We start from the raw sequence: 17,948 nt of genomic DNA, 5'->3' as shown, positions 1-17,948 counted from the left end.
CCACACACACACACACACACCCCTCCCTCCAACCGCCCCGCCCCTTCCCCTCAAAATAACTCGAGTCGAATGTTTCAAGGGGTAACAGCAATGCTTGTGAGAGACGGGCTAAGTGTATCTATATCAATCTTTCCCACTAGGTACCCGCCAAAGTAACAGAGGTCATTGTATTTTCGATGCAATACCTCCGTTACGGATCGAAGTAAGGACCTCTGTTTTACTAGACTGTCGCTCTATCGTATGAGATCAAAGTAATTCTCCAAAACCGAGTCGGCAAGAAGCGGTTATTATTTTACCAGGGTGATGTAAAGATGTAGATCAATTGTCTAAATAAAATAAGGTATGCATGTAATTCTATGTATATGAATGTACATAAATTTGTTGATCATATCAAATGTTTATGCGCTTTTACCGAGTTATAGGTGGTTTGTTTGTTTGTTTGTTTGATTTTGTTTAACGTCCTATTAACAGCTAAGGTCATTTAAGGACGGCCTCCCCTGTGTGCAAGATGCATGCGTGTAGTGTATGTGTGTGTATTTTGGGAGGCTGCGATATGTTCGTGTTTGTCTCCTTGTGATAGCGCGGAACTGATGCCGACTTTATAGTGCTACCTCACTGAAACATACTGCCGAAGACACCCAGCAGGACGCCCCACCCGGTCACATTATACTGACAACGGGCGAACCAGTCGTCCCACTCCTTATTTGCAGAGCGTTAAGCAGGAGTAGAAACTGCCATTTTTAAAGACTTTGGTATGTCTCGGCCAGGGGACAGAACCCAACGCCTTCCTCACAGGGGCGAACGCTCAACAAATGGCCAAAAGTGAGGCATTGTCAAGGGAGACATTAGGAAAAAGAAAGTTATTTAGAAAGGAGATTAGAGATAAGGTCCCAAATTTAGTCGCCTCTTACGATCATGCAATTGGGGGCAGCAAGTACAATTCTTACGCCCTACCTGCAGGGCAGGTTATAGGTGGTGATTATTGGTTTTTCATTACAATTATTTTATTTCCGGACAGAAAAGTTTGTGTTAAGGATCCCTGTCTCACTGCAATCTAGTTTTTTGTAGATACAGTAACCTCCCCTTAATTTCGTTGTGTATATAACTGTACCACAGTTGGACCTGGGTACTACCGTTGACAAGGAAGCTTAGTTGGTTAGAATGACAGTATATCATTAAGAGGTCCAGAGTTCGAATCTCGGTCTGACCCCGTTCAGATCACTCACTGTCACCTTTATTGTTTTTTCTAAAAAAAACACACAAGGTATAGTTTTCTTTTTAGAAATTATTTGTCGAAGATATAGTAATGCCGGACAAAATATTTTCAATACATGTTCTTTTTTTGCAGTGGTACGGGGATCCTTAATATCGTTTAGACGAATGACATATACAAATACAACATCGAAACTCCATATAATTTGAGTCGCGCAATATATCATTTTAGCTTCACTCATCATGCAACACTAATTATCACAAGACGAATCGTCAAAACAGGACCATGACATTTAAAGCTGAATTTATGTAAATACAACGGATGGAGCAAGATCTTACACCTTAATAGTCGTGTATCAGCCAGCAGTTTTTGACAAGCTATAATTATGAAGCTGACGTTTGTGGCACATTTTATTGCTGATATCAGGAGACTCTGACGTATGTAGACACAAGAATACACTACGTGAGAACGCGCATGTCTCTATATGCCCTTTCCGCTGACCTTCCCTCATAATAAGTCATATAAAGTGACGAAACTCATACGCAATATCATCTTTAAGTTTTTCTTTGATATACAAATGTCTTTTATCTGTTTGTATTTGAAAATGCTTTGTCAAACCAGATTAAATGTTGTTTTATTTTCTATTTATTATATTTTTGTCTTTTTTTTATAAATAAATACAGCTCAGTGGAGTATTTGGGCTTTATCTATTAACGTCCATTTTATTGTAAAGTAAATATTCTATATCAATATATGTTACAAATTACAAAAACTTCTAATTTGTTTTATATATTACTTTGCCATTTACGTCATCACAATGCGTAGATTATCTAGCAGAAAGTTTCAAGAAAAAGTCCATTGAAAGAATATAGCAATGCGATGGGTAGAGAAAATATAACACTGCGTCAACATCCTCGGTCAAAGTGGAACTGAAAGTCGGGATGAAAAGAAAAAAAGAATGAAACAGGGCCCAAAGAAACCTAAAAACAAAACGAAAGATGTAACTAGCCACAAAAATATACAGAAGCGAAGACCAGGAGTTACGGAAGGGAAACCGCGATCGTATAACACATTTCCCATCCAACATGTTGCTTTCGTGTCCAATCCAAGAGAAGTATACCAGTCACCAAAGACCTAGAAAACTGCGAACAAATATTTAGTAATGGGAGACACTTAAATTCTATATCTAGAAACTAGCTCACAACGACGACAATAAATTGTCCTTATGAAGAAAAATTACTAGACAGATAAGACGCATTGAAGCACCTTTTTAAAAATTGTGTTTTGATGATACAGAAAGTCAAACAAAGGAGACATTTATTGCGTTATTTGGCCACTTCTCCTCATGACGGATCAATCAACGCATGGTACTACGGTCAAAACAAGGTGCCTTGTTAGCCGTGTTCGTTAATCCGAGCAGTCATTTCTGCTGTGTGCAATCAAGCGTGAAATTCAGGCCACTCACTCTCCCAAGAATTTCGGTTTGATCCACAGCGGTGGTGGAAAAAAGAGAATGCTTGTATGATAGGGTTAGTTGTTATCCCACCGATGGCATGGAGGTTTTCCCCCTTGGGTTTTCTTCCACCACGAAAACATGATTTGTTTCTTTAGCGGCGTCGTAATAAAAGCTCTACATAGCTTATGTTTGTTGACAAAAGTACACGTCGTTTACTAAGGATTATTTATTTTTTATTTATTTATTAAGAATGATAATCTATGTCAAAATGTTTCCTAACATGATAACCACATTATTATGTAAACCAATCTCCAGTAATATGAAGTAAGGAAGCCCTTATGAAAAATTTGAAAAATATTTAAAATAAAATTAATTAAAAAGTTAAGCTTGTTTACGAATAGCGTAAAACAAAATTTCAAAATGAAGCTTCATAATTAAAAACCCCCATTACTATGCAGGTTATTGTTGAAAAATATTTCAGAGGATGAAATAAGCAGTGACCTATCAATCCTTTAATCTAAATTAAATGTTCTTTGAATCATAAAATTGATGTCACTTTTGTTCGAGTTCCATTTGTATACTGAGGTTGCGATATTTTTCTATTTTTTTTTATGATATTTGTAGTCACGTTAGCAGTACTGTATACAATATAAACACATACTACATTCAAACTTTGTGATAAAAGTGAACTAAGCAATCCATCCAGCTAGAATACATAAATGACGATTGCTTGTTAACCTAAATGGATAGACGGCTCCCATTATTTCTTCCATCATTCCTTTCAGTCCCTTCACTGCCTTCTTTATCCCTTTTACTCATCTTTCTATCTTTTTTTCTTGTTAAGCAGTTGTACAACCACTCAAACAAGCAATCAATCAAATAAACATGATATAACTTGTCACTTTTTTTCAATATTCAAATATCCTAATGGAAAGATAAAATAAACTTTTTGTAATAAAAGAGAAGTATAAGAAGTTTTCACCAGACGACCTCTCTACAAATTAAGCCAAATAACGCGAGTGTACTAATAACTTATATGAAAGCGAAAATAGATCGTTGTGACCGATATACTTCATAACCCTATAATCAAATATGTATTGTGTTCTATTTGAATAAAATGTGTTTGAGCAGAAGTTTAATCTTTGGGTCATTTTTATAGACACTGGAGATCGCTTATCTTGCATTTCTTACGTAAATCTCCCACATTGTTAGAACTTATCAAAATTCCCAAACAGTTGATGTAAGTAAAATACGCATGCGATTTTACCTGAAAATCTGTATAATCCTTGTCTTTTTTTAATTACTTTTAAAGTATGTATTTCATTTCTAATCAGATTAATATTTGTTATTGTTTTATACGTATTGATGGTAAGGGGGACATTTGACATTTAGCAAGACATCTATTTTCATTAAGTAGTCTGTAATTGTCTACAAAATATGTAGTCTACATTCCAACATCAGAAACTACCGTTTTAGTAACCCAGTGACCTTATTCAGCAGTGTAATTCAGAGCGTGTAGTAACTTAATTGGCAGGGTAAAATCATCACTCTTTACGTACGGTCTACCGCAATATCCAATGTATTATTTCCACTTTTAAAACTAATTTTCACTATTTTGGTTATGATTCATGAGTTTTATGTAATATTTTGATAGACAATTTTCAAAAAGGTAAAATTAAGGATGACAAGGTTAGTTGAGCTTCAGGAAAAATTGGAATGTTTCCTTCACATTTTCTAAGAATTGTAAACCACATAAAGTGAGATAGAGTACTATGCTGAAAAAAGGAAACAAATCAGTTTATCGGACACATAAAAAGTATTGATAAAGTCTAGGTCATACAAAAACAAAATATTGTTTGCTTCGTCGGCGGCATGCGCAATCGTAATCAAAGTCAAATCAAAGAAATGTCGCGTTTTCAAATATAACTGGAGTAGTGACAGCGAAAGCATAACGCACACTTCTGACTCAAATCGAAATCATCAATATTCATTTCGGGCAAAGAAATATATTATTTCCGATTGAGATCAAACCGGCGACTATCAAGCTTGTCCATAATCATCATAAACTTCGTCATCCATCACAGTAAAAGTAATATTTGGTTAAACCCATAAATGCCGAATCCGATTTGACATACTAGCACCGCAGGTTGGGGAACAGAGAGGCTACTATCAATAAAGGGAAATATTATGATCGGATGTTGGAGCCTAACTGTGAGGCGTCCCTGTAGATTAAATTTCAAGTAAAGGTCCAGGAAACTAAGCGAAGAAAACATCAGAAGCGCTAATTGGCCAATACAAGTGCACATTTACCTTCTTGGGTATACCAATAATATGATGGACAAGCTGAACACCGACCACAACAAAGGTATGGCTATTCTTACGAAATATTCATTAGTATTTGTCATTTGTGCTCCAAAATAGCTACCAATCATGAATTTGTATCGCCGTTCATAATATCATAACTGAACAGAAAACGTCCTTTTAATTGTGTAAGAGATATGATATTAGACGAAGCTGAAAAGTGAAATGTTCTAAAAACTAAACATTTTCAAGAATGAATGTTTAAGAATGATCGGAAGATCTTTTCGGTTTTCCTGAATTAATTTTATAAATTCCCCTTTTGGAGTATGGTGTTACAACACAACTGTGTCTATGATTTCATGGAACTTAAATTTGAAGTGAGAATATTGGACATGGCTTTGTTTATAAACAAGCATAGCCAGTGATAAAATGTTGTTTTAAGGATCCTTGTAGAGTTTCGGACCAATGAGGTAAGTCCGTATCGATGACAAGCATACGACGTCAGAAGAATGATAAGTATTTCGCCTTTCAGTATCCGATATATGTAAGAATTATTTTGCAATTATCAAATGTGATAATGCATTTTAAAACATTTTGACAAGGAATTTCATTCATTTGGCCTTCGGTAACACTGATAAGTCTTAAGTGGACAAAAAAGATTTACATGTTATATGCAGGACAATGTTTGCTTTAATTTGGCTTTTTAACTTCCAATTTTTTAAGAAGGTGTTTTAATTGATTATTCGTTTGCCTACAAAGATGTACAATATATAGACAGGTTTTCTTTTTGTTATCATGCTAGCTTAGTTCTTTTTGCAGACATAAAATGTAAAAGTGTTTACGGACAACAAATAATTTGTAAGATGCTTTGTCATAAATACACACTTATCATGCAGATCGTTGATTGTGGTTTGGGCATCGGGGTCAATAAATACTGATAACTCACGTATTGGGTGTGGTGGTATCACTTTGTAACGTAACGGGAAGTAGTGTGATACACACACACGTTTTACACTTACTTCTGCACGGTACTTGTCTACGTCATCACAGTTGTCACCATCAGAGATGTATCAGCATGGGAGTTAATGTCAAAGGCCACAAGGCACCTATGGAATGAATCTGTAAGTCGCCGATTTGTGATTGGACAAAACGAGTACGATCAAAGTGAACTGAACAACTTTAAGAGTGACATCAATTGACTTTCGATCTGATTGACGGACTTTACAAAAATTAGTCCAAACTTTTATCGAACATATCAGAGAAATAAATAAGAAAAATGAACCATACTTGAAATAACAGGGAAACCGATATGCAAATTAATGGTTACATAGTCAATTCTTTGATAAGTGTATGTTTTCGTTCCAGTGACATATTCTTTGAATTAACGCCTACAAATACCTATCATTGGTTCCATGTATTGGCCCTCTTATGTTAATGTAAAAATTAGCTACTATGACATGAATCTTTATTTGAAAGAACACATTTATTATACACAAAACTATAACCCACACCCCAAAGTATATATGGAATTATTGTAAAAATAGGAGTTTTTTGCGATGAGGAAATAAGTGCAAAAATATGCAGTGTAAATCAAGTTTTGACATACTGTATCTTTTGTCATATTTTGAAGATGCAGTCACATGTATGTGCGTGACTCACGTCCATCTCTCTTAAATTTAATGGCATTAATCTGCATTTAATGGTGTGAATTAATAATCATTAATATCCTCATTAAATCAGAACTGGAAAAAACCCAACGAAACTCATTGTGATGGCGAGGCATCAAGACGAGTGTTGCACCTTTCGGGATCACAACCTCATTATCATCATGATATGGTGTTTGACAAGAGTAGGTACCTAAATATATATTTTAGTCAGGTGTGGTTTTGATGGACACTGAGGAGAGAGCTATAAACATACATTAAACAGTCTAAATTGTATGCAAATGTGTTCAGCGTCAGTCAATCATAAGGCCCATTAGGTTTAATTAGTAGGCGAGTTCGTACTGACCTAAGAATGGTTAAATGCTTTTATCAATTACATTCAAAGGACATATCCTAAAAATGAATCAAAGTGTCTTACTCTTTCTGCATGCCATCATCCCTCTATGACGGAAATCTGTATTAAATTAGCATATAAATATATAAAGAGAATGGACTTTGCCTTTTGTAGTGCAGTCCCTAGCTTTTCATCGCCGGGTTGGGTTCGTCATGGTAAGAACATTTATTCTACTACATTATCAAAGTGCATCTACCAGCATTACATATTATATTTTTTGTACAAAATATAAAGGGATCTATATATCAATACAATGTTGGATAATGTAAAACATTACGCAAAATAATAATAATAAGAAGAATAATGTTGTGTTTATTTGTTCAATTATTTATTTAATAATTTAACATGGGGCGATACATGCTGGCAAACAGACATGTATGGATAATATATCCAGTCTCATTCCTATGATTTAAAGAGTATGGCAACATACACATCACGAAAAATTATAGTGAAGAAAATATATCTTACTGAGTATGCAATTTGAGGACAGATGTACATGGTATTTGCGTGATTATAAGTAAAGTGTATATTTATTTTCCTTTATTTTGTTGACCGTTTGCCATATAACTCGTCCCTTGAGTTAAGTTTAGAGGTTCGATTTCGAAACCCAGTATTTCTTGCTTTGTTGTTACTTCGTTAAAAGGATATTGAAAATACCAATAAAAACAACAAATAATAGACACACTTATTAGCAACGAACTCAAATCAGATATATAATAGATTTGCAAAGCGGATTTGTAAAGAGATTTGATTTTTTTATATAATTTTCATTATAACTCCACACAACTCCAACAACGCAGGTGGAGTATAAAATGGTATGGGGTGGATGTTGCGGTATCTGTGCTGTAGCATTCTAGTGAGGTGGCACTGTAAAAGATGTCGTTGGAAGCACGGTCCCACTACAAACAGAACACAATACATCTCCAGCACACACGCAGGCATACAAACATTAATTAGCGCCTGATAAGGCAGCTCCTGCGAATTCCTCATAATTGAATTAATTAATGTATATGCTAATTGTATTACTTGTATACCTATGTACTGTAAAGCGCTTTAGAGTGGCTTATGTTAGCTAGATAGGGCGCTATATCAAATGTTGTATATTATTATTATTATTATAACTATTTCTATCATGCAAACACTGGAAATCGACTGATGTAAATACTAATGTATATTTTGTTAATGTTCAGTTTTCAAAAATGATCGTGACCGAAACACTATTAATAATAGTAATAATTCGAAGTTCTTATTAACCGTGGTTAGAAGGCCTTTGCAACCAGCCAATATCTTTTTTAACTTCCTGGGGAGCAAACAGTCGGTGCTGCCATTTCGGCGCTCACAGCTACCGTTCAACATTTTTAGCACTGCGCAACGACGTACTCATTTACAGCTGAGTAGACTGGAACAACCGGAGAAAAGTATATTGCTCAAAGATACAACACAGTGCCGTACCGTGACTCGAACCCGTAACCCTTCGGTTACGGGTTCGAGCCCGGCGTCCTACCACTAGACTACCGTGTCACCTTAGTTCACTTTGTTTTACAGAAGGCCATAAGACGAATGTTGTGTATCTGGTACAGGAAAGCTTATTTTCAGGAACACATCATTTCCTCTCAGGTTCCTTAAATAGCTTTTCCTTTAGATTTTTCGTCTCTTTACAACATCTATTGTCGTGTTTGTGTGCTTTATTTGAGGTTCACGTTTCCTGGTGTGTTAACGGTTATTGTAATACAATTTTTTGTTTTATTTGCTTTGAAACAGACTTCCGGAAGTATGTTTCCCATCATGCTTGTTGCAGTACTTCTCGGGTTCATGACTGGAACGACCAATGGCTTTGTTCAGCAAATTCCATTGCCGGACGAACTACAGGAATGTTACAAATATCAGACCAAGAACATTGATATAACACAAAAACCGTCCCAGGAAGTCAACATATTCTGCATCACTAAATACTTATACCAGACTGCCCACCTTCGGCCACAACGGCAGGTGACCAATCAAACAATCTCCTACGTAGGAGAGCTCATGCGACGGGTCATCAGCAAGCACGAGAAAAAGGGTCATAGGTCAAAACGACAAGGTTTTCCAGGCCCAAGGATCATGGGTGTGAGGAGAGAAATTAGAACTCTTTCACGTCAGGAATGGGACACTCTCATGTATCGACTTAATCAACTTCAACAACCTATTGTAAGTAGAGTGTATGAACCAATCTATCACATATTATTAACTTATAAACAATGAGGAAAATGGACACCTTGTATATTTACATGTATTATTTTCGAATTACTAAGGTATCAATGTTAACACTTTCAATCACGGTAATTAACAATTTCCAATTTGATAAAAAAAATATAATGTATTTTTATATCATTTATGTGTTCTAGATAATTGTGATTTTTTTTCTTCTCAATGTTAAAGTTAAGATTCCTTGAATATTTTAAACACTTTTCAACATTTATCAAAAACGCAATTTTGCATTGCTATATTAAAATTCGATCAATGGATTAGGGCCGGTTATCTCTTGTGAATATCTCTAGTGCCTGAGTTATTTTAAAAGCAGCTCTTGCAATATTAACTAGTAAATATTAACTTTAATATATATGGTTTGACAATAATGGTAGGAGATTTTACGTCCAACAATCTCAGTATGTTTCCTCTCAGACATATAATGAATACAGGTTTATGCAAAGAATACACAATTCGTTGCACCAAGAGAAATAATGCTAAACGGACTAAAGACACTTGAAAACCGAATACATGAAACTAAAATTTAGAAACATAATTTCAATTTCTTTATTATGGTATGGTTTTTGTTATAACATATGTTTTGTGTTTTTCACTGGGTGAATATTACTCGCTTAATCCTCACGTGATGCTGTCTGAAATATGTAACGACATATTGTCAATTAAGTCGTCTTAGAATAATGATTTCACCGGTTTGGCTTTCCTAGACAGAAAGGTGTCTTTCATAACTTGTTTCAATACAGTTTATATGCATCTGCATGGATTTCAGAAGCATTTCAAACGCGGAATTCAAACACGTTCCAAAGAGTTTTACAACGCGAACATTTTCACAGCGGAGGATTTCAACTTTTACAGTTCAAAAAGAACAAAAAACAAAACAAAAATAAAAACAAAACAAAAGTAACAACGAAATAAACACATATTTGAAACAAATGCACGAAGATACGATTCTCTTTACACAAATCATTTACCTAATGAAGCTGGATGTGCCTGAATGCAGAAATATTGGCGCAATGACTTTTTAAATATGAAAAGAAAAGATTTTGATAAAATTTTAACTAAAACATTAAAAGTCTATTAAATTTATGACTATAATACAAAATAAATTATAAACATCTTATAAGTAAAATATCAATGCATGTTTATTTAATATAACAAAGATGAGAAGATTTATTTTTGAACAAATGTTGTTAACATCCATGAAATACGCACCAGGGATAAGATATGTAACATTTGGTCAGGTGAGATAATGGCCTGACCCCAGATCCATAAATAGCAATGAAACAGTCCAAAATGTATGCAAATGTCATTAATGTCAGTCAATCATCATAAGCATAAAGTTTTTATAGATGAAGTTTGAGAGTTCGCCCTGACCTCGGAATAGTTATACATACCAATTGTTGTTTAATTGTATCCAATTAAAATGTTAAATTATGGATAAAACTGTCAACCTGTGCTTTGCATGATAATCATCAACGTCATCATCGTGGTGAATCGCCATCATTATCATCACAACTAATTTATAATTAACTCCCCATTAAGATCGACATAAGAATTAATGCAGTTTTCTAAAGAGAACGATTTATCTACTTTAGAACATTAAAAAAGACAATAAACTCTATCTATTTGGTGAAATAATATAGACAGCTGACTCGCCAATTTTGCTAAATCTATGGAGATAATCCGTTTGTCTGGTCTAATATAATTTATATACGCAAAAATAGCATACATGGATATGAACTGTTTATAGTTAAGATTGCCTGAAAAAAATGTCGGCACGATTTATTTTTTTTATCTCGGTCAATTTTCTTATTAAGAGATAATAGGAAAACAGTTACAAGAAGATTAGAACTTTCAATCATATGAATTACAAAAAAAGAGCTATATTTGAAAACAGAGCTATACTCTGTCTATCATATGAAAGACGTCTGGGGTTTTGTTTGTTGTAATTGCATATTTTTAAAACGAAGACCCCCTTTTCACAATTTCAAATGATTTTCCAGAAAAGCTTAATAAAAACCAAATGTTTTCAATTTGACTGCAGTTAACACCAGGACAGCCCCCCTTTGTTCCTTACTACGCTATTACTGACATGCACATGTCCCCAGCAATCATACAGGCAGCTCACAATGGACCTAACTTCCTCGGCTGGCATCGATTCTACCTACTCTTGTAAGTAACAAGCCACTTAATATGCAGTCTAACAACTAAGGGAAAATCTGCCTAACCCTGTATTTCCCCCAATCACGTTGCAAAGTAATAAGCATGTTTAGTTATTTTCAAGATTTTTGGTCGTTATTATATAATGGACAAAAACTTATTGATGCCACAATCATGGTTTGGTTTGATTTAATTTTGTTTAACGTCCTATTAACAGCTAGGGTCATTTAAGGACGTGCCTCCATGTGTGTAATGTATGCGTGCTTGCGTGTGTGTATGCAGGAGACAGGGTATGTTGGTGTACCTGCCTCCTTGTGATAGGGCGGATCTATTGCCGACTTTTTAGTGCTATCCCGAAGGCACCCAGCACAGCATTTTGCCCAGTCACATTATACTGACAACGGGTGAACCAGTTGTTGCAATTCCCCTAAATGCTGAACGATAATCAGGGAGTAACAACTACCATATTTAAGGACTTTGGTATGTCCCGGCTTGGGGACAGAACCAATTGACTTCCTCACCTGGGCGAACGCTCAACATTATGGCCAAAAGCGAAGTGTTACCAAGCAAGATGCTATGAAATAAAAGGTAGTTCGAAGCAGAAAGAAAGATAAAGATCCCAAATATTGCATTTAGCAGATTTAGTTTGGTCGCTTTTGTGTCCCGAAATTGAGGACACCAAAGCAAATCCCCAATTCTACAGGGTGACTCCCTCATTAGTCGCCTCCTACGATACGATTTAAATGAGAATAATAATCAGTAATTAATTCTAAAAATACACCAGACCACTATTGTAGTGAGCCAGAATATGTTCTTTCCAACATGTATTGCGTTCCAAAAAAAATATCAAGTTAATTCGCCCAAAATATATGAGGCACCGAAATGTTTGTAAGTGTACTATTATATGTATAAGCGCCGCCAATCCAATCTTCTCCCAAATTGGATGTCTTGTTTACTCAATTACCCATATCTGTAGGAACATTTTTGCTCTGTAACAAAGATGAATTTTTATTTTGACGATCAAGAGAAGTAAATTCAATTCAAAATTGTATACAAAGGCGTGATATCGCAAAGTACCGAGCCTTTATACTATGATCAATTGTATTTTAGAAAAAAATAACCTACTAGCAAGCAGCGATAAGTCATAAACTACATTGGTAATTTACTGTGTCAATACGATTCTTTGCTATAAAAAAAGGCAAAACAAAATATTTTACCCACTTTTTAAAGGAAGATATTTACAAATGATTATGTTTTCTATCTCAGATTGGAGGAAGCCTTGGGAATGCCCATCCCTTACTGGGACAGTCGTCTAGATTACAGAATGCCTCAGCCAACCGACTCTGTAGTATGGACACCAGAGTTCTTTGGGGAAGGATTTGGAAATGTTGCGTCAGGTCCCTTTGCCGGATGGCCAAGTATTCCTTCACCTGATCGCGTGCCTCTTGTCCGAAACATTGGAAATGACGGCTCATTGATCAGTGATAACGCAGTCAATGAATTAATGTCGGCCTTCAGCCATTTTGACATCACAGAACCTGCCCCTCCTCAACAGATGACGTTTGAAACTATTCACAATGCTGTCCATATCTGGATCGACGGTCAAATGTCGGGAATTTCCTCTTCACCTCAGGATCCTATATTTTTCATGCATCACGCTTTCATTGATTATCTATGGAGCATGTTTAGAAACCTTCAACGTAATTCCGGAGTGAATCCGGAAAACGACTATCCTAGAAAGGGTGATCGGATGCACGCCCCAATGTCACAAATGATTCCCTTTAGCATGATGAATATTCAGGGTTATCGTAACGAGATTGAGTCCCCGTATGCACCATCCCCTACATGTCCGGAATGTGGTGGCAGTAATTATCTACAGTGTGTACCGCCTGGATACTGCGCGTCCATCAGCGGGTTTGCACCAGGATTTAGTAGTACCCCGGGTCAACGTGGGTCACGCCCAGTTCCAATCAGACAAAGATTTGAAACAGGTCTACGTGATCCTCGTACTCGAGGTGATACCATGGCAACCGTTCCACTCCGGGGGCGTAGAAGTGTCAAAGAAACAAACAAAACCACAACTCCTTTCTCAAATGACGCGTCACAGATGAACAAACCATACCAAAATACATTTATTATTGACGGCGACAGTGACCTCAAAAAGTGGGTTTTCGTTCCTGTTAGAATCATATTTGAAAGACCACCTGAAGCTAAATTTGAATCCTTCATAATAAAAGATGGCCACCTGGTAAATAATACGGATATGTTCTCGCCGTCAAAGTACGACAGTTTTAAAATAGAAAGAAAACAGAAAGTTCCTGCAACTTATCCTAAATGTCATATATCTGGCTCAGGTGCGTCAAAGGTATTCATACAAACGGATGGTATTGATTACTCAGGTAGATATAAAGATTACGCGGTAGTAGATGAAAGACTTCCTATATCCTCCTCTATGGCTTATGTTGGTGTGAAAACCCCAGTAAATGGCGCAGCTAAATTTTACATGACCGCCTATGACTCGTGTGGGCGAGTTTGCAGACCTAAGTGTCTAGTGAACGGAAGATACGAAGACTGTTCTGGAGCTTTTCTTATCTCCACAGCGTATCCAAAAATGTATGGAAGCACTTATGAAGAAGCTGTGCAAGGTGTTTGGACAATTGGCAATCAACTTCTTGCCGAATCTCATAGTGCTGAGGTCCCGATAGCATTTATTTGTAAGATCTCAAAACAGTGGCCATGGCGCATATAAGGTTCCAGTTAATTCAGATCTATTAACACTTGGCAGTTTTGTAGTTTTTATTTTGTCTAATTTATAATAAATTGTCTAATTCATAATAAATTGTCCAAAGGATAAAATTTTGGTTCTTTTTTTTATTCAGCGTTTACGAGGAAGTGCAATTTCACTTTTTAGAACAAATAATTAAATTTCTATGCAAGTGGAATTCGTCAAATATGAATTTGAAAGATTTTAAATAAAACTGTTCAATTTTTGGCATTCTCTCCTCAAAAAGTTTCTTCTATGCGAATATTTGACTTTTCCATTCTATACACTATCTCTTATTAACGAGGCGTTATTTCGAAGAAAGGCGAGAAAAAACTATGAAATATAAACAATCTTGGAGAATTTTTTGTGGAAAAACATGGCAAAGACCAAGAGGGAAAACACGGAGGATGGATGATTTATTGTCTGGTTGGCAATATCTTTGACGAATTACGTGTCAAGATTTCCAAGCAGAATATAGGCATTCATGTGATAACAAAATGTACCACTCTCCTGATTGACTTGTTAGGTTTTCATATTTGGCTGATATTATTGAATGTTGATAAATCGACGACGTACCGATTTTTAATAACAAGAAGGAATTGTTTGACCACGTCGATCGTATTCCGTCTTTGCGTATTGCAGAGTTATCTTCTCTTGAGAGCAGGTTTTGATTGTTACGTCATTGGTTTGTGTGAGAAAATTACGTCGTTTCCTCAAAAATTGATGACGTTACTCTCACAAACAAATGACGTAACAATCAATACCTGCTCTCAAGAGAAGATAACTCTGCAAACGCAAAGACGGAATATGCCGTCCTGAAGAATCGTTTTGGTAGCCATCATGATCTTAATGGGTAGCAACCTATTTCTTTGTGTGATATGAAGGTCAATAGTTTGATTACGACCATTAGTGTGTTTGCTTTATCGTTGTCATTGCTCCGGTTCCTACTTTGGGGATGTACAGTCCATATGTCGTTAATGATGGTAAGTGAAGGACGCTTTCCTCCCCTTGTCTTATTCTACATGTACATTTCAGGGATCTTCATGTAAATATTACCATTTTTTGGCTTTTTTGGCGCTTTACATTGTCGTGAGAATCGAAATCCCTTTTTTGTGTTTTGCAAAACTATGAGTTGTAGAAATCTGTGAATTATCATAATGGACATTTTGATGCGAAATTGTGCATTAACTTTAAATAAGGATGCTAACTGGTTTGAAAGCGGTACGAACGATCGAAACTGTTATATAAGCTTTACAAGTCCCTTATGCAGCTGGTGACATGTCATTTATGAGACATTATTTAACAGAGAACAATATGCAGGGTGACGGCACGACCATCACTCGTGCTCCAAGTGCATCCCGGTATAGCGACAGCTAATTTGTTTGGCGTCCAACTTTCGTTATAAACAAATCCTTTTACCAAAAAACAAAATTTCATTTCATTTGTAACTGCATAGTTATATAAGTAAAACCAAATTCTGACTACCTGCAAAAACGTGTAACGGATTGTCTACTGTGAGTGTAGCCATGATTTTCTGAATTCATTGGTAACGCTATTAAAAATTTTAAAAATGCAATGTGGAAGAGACTTAACTTAAATTTTCTCTCATAACATATTCAGAATTTGCCGTTAAGCTGTTCCCGAGATATGACAATTTTATCTCGGATTTTTCTTTTATTATAACAATTCGCCGAGAGCCATATTGCCTTTATTCTCTTGTAATATTTTGCCTTTTTCCTCGAATTTCTTCAAAATATGTTTTTTCTGACACTCCAGTTTTCTGTTGTGTTTGTCTAGTGGCAATAGACGATACATCTTCAAGTAATTATCTATAAATACATTTTGTATGAAACGTCACCTCCCACTTAAAATGTGTTTCAGCTTTGCAGATACATGTATAAAATGTTGTTCATTACCTAATCGAATGGGATATTTTACTTCTATATATCGTTCAATAAGACATGCCAATGAAAAAATAACTCCGGTTGCCCTTGACCTCGCACCATATATATACATTAAAGTAGTCTCCCTGTATTTGTTAGTGATCATCGAAAGGATGATCCAGACAGACGCAAAAGATTTGCTATGAATTGCTACTACCAAAAATGCTACATAATGCAATGACAATGATACCATTGTGATATAGGATCCTTACTAACAATCTAAGGTAATATGCACTTCCCATGTAGTTGTAACAAATAAATGGTTTGGTTTAGTCTGTTTTCGTTTAATATTGTTTAACGTCCTATTTACAGCTAAGGTCATTTAAGGACGTGCCTCCATGTATGTAGGGTATGCGTGCTTGCGTGTGTGACTGCAGCAGACCGGGTATGTTAGTGTTCTTGCCTCCTGGTTATACACGGATCTGATGCCGACTTAATAGTGCTATCTCACTGAAATGCCATGCCAAAGGCACCCAGCACAGCATTCCACCCGGTCACATTATACTGACAACGGGTGAACCAGTTGTTGACACTCCCCTAAACGCTGAACGTTAAGCAGGGAATAACAACGGAATTAGTAATTGATACCCTGTTTGCGTTTACGTCCCTATTACAGCTATGGTCATTTGTGGACGTGCCAAATTTTTGCTGATGGAGGAAAGCCGAAGTACCCGGATAAAAACTACCGACCTACGGCCAGTACCTGGCGACTGCCACACGTGGGCCTCGAACCCGCGAGTACACACACATGTTGTTTAGATCATGCTTGCTTCCTGTTTGAGTATCGCTGTCACACTGTAGGCTATACACCAGATATTTCCATAGTAGGTTTTTACACAGTTACAGTACAGATACCTCCCGTGAATGTTTTCGATATCACTGCAGTGGGATAGGGCCATGGAACTAAAGAAGTAGCTCAATTTGTTAAATATTAGAGGTCCAGGGTTCGAATCCTGGTCCAGCAACATTGCATTTCGAATCTCAGGACACTTTTGTTCATAAGCTTTTGCATATATTTCATCTTCGTTCTTTTTAGAAATTATGTATTATATCTATAGTCATGCAGGTAGCACAACTTCCGGTTTATAGTTACATTTTTTGGCAGTGGTACGGGGAATTTCATGCCGTTATGAACGCATAACGGGTTTCATGGAATATGCATGTAACCGATTTGCGTTCATACTGGCATGAAATTCAAAACATATCGTTCAAACCTTATCTAACATGCATATACGTACATGACAATTTTTTTTAAAGAACACAGCACACATCATTTGAAATTATATTATGTTGAATAGATAACGATGGCAGAATAAATATATGTGGTTATCGACCATATAAATTTCTTATATGATACTACTTACCTTAATGTCGCCAAAGGAGACAAAGAGCGACTGGAGTCTAAACTTGTTGAGTCATATTCTTAACAGCCACTCAAGTGTGCAATAAAACGAAAATGGACACGTTTATGTCAGAAACATGTAATATTTGTTCACTTTTGTAACATGTTTAACAGCGTGAAGGAAGACATTTAAGGAAGCGGATTTTTTTTCTAAAACAAATGTATTATATACTAATTAGTTATCTACGATGTCCCTTTCAGTCGTTAAAATGCAATCAACTTCCGGATGTACAATGCTTAACAGGATAAGAAGATTAATTATATATATATATATGTCCATTCCAAATGGAAACGACTAAAGAAATAAACTTCTTTGTTTTGCATATAAAACTAGAATTTTGTTTTTGTGAATAAAAACATATGTCTCCCCTTATTAGCCAATAGACGAACTTCGGTATAAAAAAATA

The 17,948-nt window shown here is 35.9% G+C and overlaps 2 protein-coding genes and 1 long non-coding RNA gene across 4 annotated transcripts in view; 2 read left to right on the top strand and 1 right to left on the bottom strand.

Annotated features, from left to right (window-relative positions):
* The window catches only part of LOC110463637, a 69,527-nt gene extending 51,836 nt beyond the window's left edge, over window positions 1-17,691 (bottom strand). For both annotated transcript variants that reach the window (XM_021518424.1, XM_021518431.1), the window contains exon 1: window positions 17,504-17,691. The gene's annotated coding sequence lies outside the window, so the exon portion shown is untranslated. The remainder of the gene's footprint in view (window positions 1-17,503) is intronic.
* On the top strand, window positions 8-1,855 carry LOC110463657. The gene is made up of 2 exons (XR_002464410.1): window positions 8-415; window positions 966-1,855. It is a non-coding gene; the product is annotated as an uncharacterized LOC110463657 (long non-coding RNA).
* Window positions 7,156-14,275, top strand: LOC110463628. The gene is made up of 4 exons (XM_021518414.1): window positions 7,156-7,183; window positions 8,790-9,215; window positions 11,317-11,444; window positions 12,699-14,275. Exons 1-4 carry the CDS (start codon window positions 7,181-7,183, stop codon window positions 14,179-14,181), a joined length of 2,040 nt encoding a protein of 679 aa, XP_021374089.1. The 5' UTR covers window positions 7,156-7,180; the 3' UTR covers window positions 14,182-14,275.
* Window positions 17,692-17,948: the final 257 nt, after the last annotated feature.

This window comes from Mizuhopecten yessoensis, unplaced genomic scaffold (assembly GCF_002113885.1).
Source record: "Mizuhopecten yessoensis strain PY_sf001 unplaced genomic scaffold, ASM211388v2 scaffold1511, whole genome shotgun sequence".
Lineage (NCBI taxonomy): Eukaryota > Metazoa > Mollusca > Bivalvia > Pectinida > Pectinidae > Mizuhopecten > Mizuhopecten yessoensis.
Note: the sequence above shows the minus strand (reverse complement) of the source record. Positions and strands in the feature narration are given on the sequence as shown.